Source organism: Sinocyclocheilus rhinocerous, unplaced genomic scaffold (genome assembly GCF_001515625.1).
Source record: "Sinocyclocheilus rhinocerous isolate Xijiao unplaced genomic scaffold, SAMN03320098_v1.1 scaffold3155, whole genome shotgun sequence".
NCBI lineage: Eukaryota > Metazoa > Chordata > Actinopteri > Cypriniformes > Cyprinidae > Sinocyclocheilus > Sinocyclocheilus rhinocerous.
In genome coordinates, this window is record NW_015639762.1 from 77,528 (window position 1) to 79,352 (window position 1,825).

Here is a 1,825-nt window from a genome sequence, read left to right on the forward strand (position 1 = left end):
ATGAGTAAGATTAAATAAGATCAAATCTGTCCATTACGGGGAACGCAGATTTCACATTTCTTCAGCACCAAATACAAATGACTTCAACACAATGTATGGTTATAAAATATGACATTTATTCACAGATATGAGAAAAGAATAGAAAATGACTTGGCTTAAAGTAGGATATCATTACATTAATTTCTTAGCACTGAAGTGTAGTTTGTACAGCTTCTCTTGATGCGTAAACAACAACTTCTCGCTTAACCATGTTCTCTTCAGTTTACAGGGTTAGAAACATAACCTGAAACTAACCATTAAGGAACTACAAGTTATTTTAGGTTATTTAATAATAACCATGCAACGTTCTGGGAACATTAACTGTATGGTTACAAAACATTATAACCTAAAAAGTTCTCCTGATGTTACTATTTGATTCCCAAAAAACTAGTGTTTGGGAAATATTCTGTGTTTGCTGGGTATCTGTTGATCTTCATCTCTCAATGATTGTATGAACATATAAACCTGTGAAACAATATTTAAGTAGATTAGTCACACTAGTCTAAACCTCGCCTGCTTTACTAAATGAAGCAAATGAAATATCAGAAACCAGCGATGGGCGCGTTTGAAGCACCGCCTCGTGAAGCTTCGAAGCCTCTGCGAATCATTTGTTTCGAATCAGTGATTCAGAGCGCGAATCACACTGCCAGAGTCACGTGACTTCAGCGAACGAGGCTTCGTTACGTCACAACTCTTTCTTGATTTCAGTGGTGTGCTGTTGGGGGCGAAGATCTCTGTAAACCCGTGAATCCAGCGAGTTCACTGAGACCAGAACAGCGTCTGAGGGGTTTACCTGATCTCGGATCAGTTTCAGCTATTTGTAGACATTTTAACCAGTCGTTTGTGTGCTTAAAAGAACGAGAAGTGGCTGATAGGCTCTTACTGGCCTCTATATACAAGCCCTCCATAAAACAAACAAAACAAGACCTGCTCATTAATAATAATAATAATTATTTGTTTTAAATCACGTTTACAGACTCTTAATATTTAATGGCATTTTATTATTTTAATTGCATTTATTATATTAGACTTTCAAGAAAGTATTTGCAATGGGTTTGTAAACGCTGTTTTTAAGCATGTTTTAGCCTGGGCTTTTGTTGCATTTACACACTTTTGACCATTCGAGCGCTTCCAAACACTGAATCATTTTGATTCGAAGCTTCGAAATGATTCGTTTCTCTCATCACTGTCAGAAACCATAAACATAGAGTCAAGAAAGAGAAATACGATCGCAACATTCATATTAGATGAGCACGTTTAATAATAATAGCACATTCTTCATTCGTCTGATCAGCTGAGCGACTCGTTTTCTCTACATATCGTTCTTGTAACTGCGCGCTGCTGTCGATTTAAATAATAAAAGTCCGGAAGCGGAAGTGACGTGTGTTCAGGAGCAGTGGCGTTTTTCCGCTCATTGCAGGAAAGATGGTTAGCGCTTTTGGACGCGTTTGTTGACGAGTGATAAACGTGAATATTAGATATCTGTTTAAGCGACTGAGGTGAGTTTGACTTGAACCGATTCTTCTCCCGCTGCATTAATAGCCATATCATATCTGCGCGTGTGTTCAGTGTGTTTATGAAGCGCTGTTTGTACTTGCTCTGATAACACTGCACTGAGCCACACAATCACAGAAGAGTGTTTGATATGCGCCAGAGTTTCTCATGATTAGCCATGTTTAGATTGTTTATTGTGCAGCATCTTCATGAGATATTGACTGATGTTTAACTGTGTGTGTGTGTGTGTGTGTGTGTGTGTGTGTGTGTGTGTGTGTGTGTGTGTGTGTTT

At 38.3% G+C, this 1,825-nt stretch overlaps 1 protein-coding gene across 1 annotated transcript in view; it reads left to right on the forward strand.

The window, feature by feature from the left end:
• Positions 1 to 1,825, forward strand: part of wbp11 (WW domain binding protein 11) — a 6,742-nt gene continuing 4,917 nt past the window's right edge. Inside the window, exon 1 of the mRNA XM_016567348.1 lies at positions 1 to 4. Coding sequence (XP_016422834.1) covers positions 1 to 4 — 4 coding nt within the window. The remainder of the gene's footprint in view (positions 5 to 1,825) is intronic.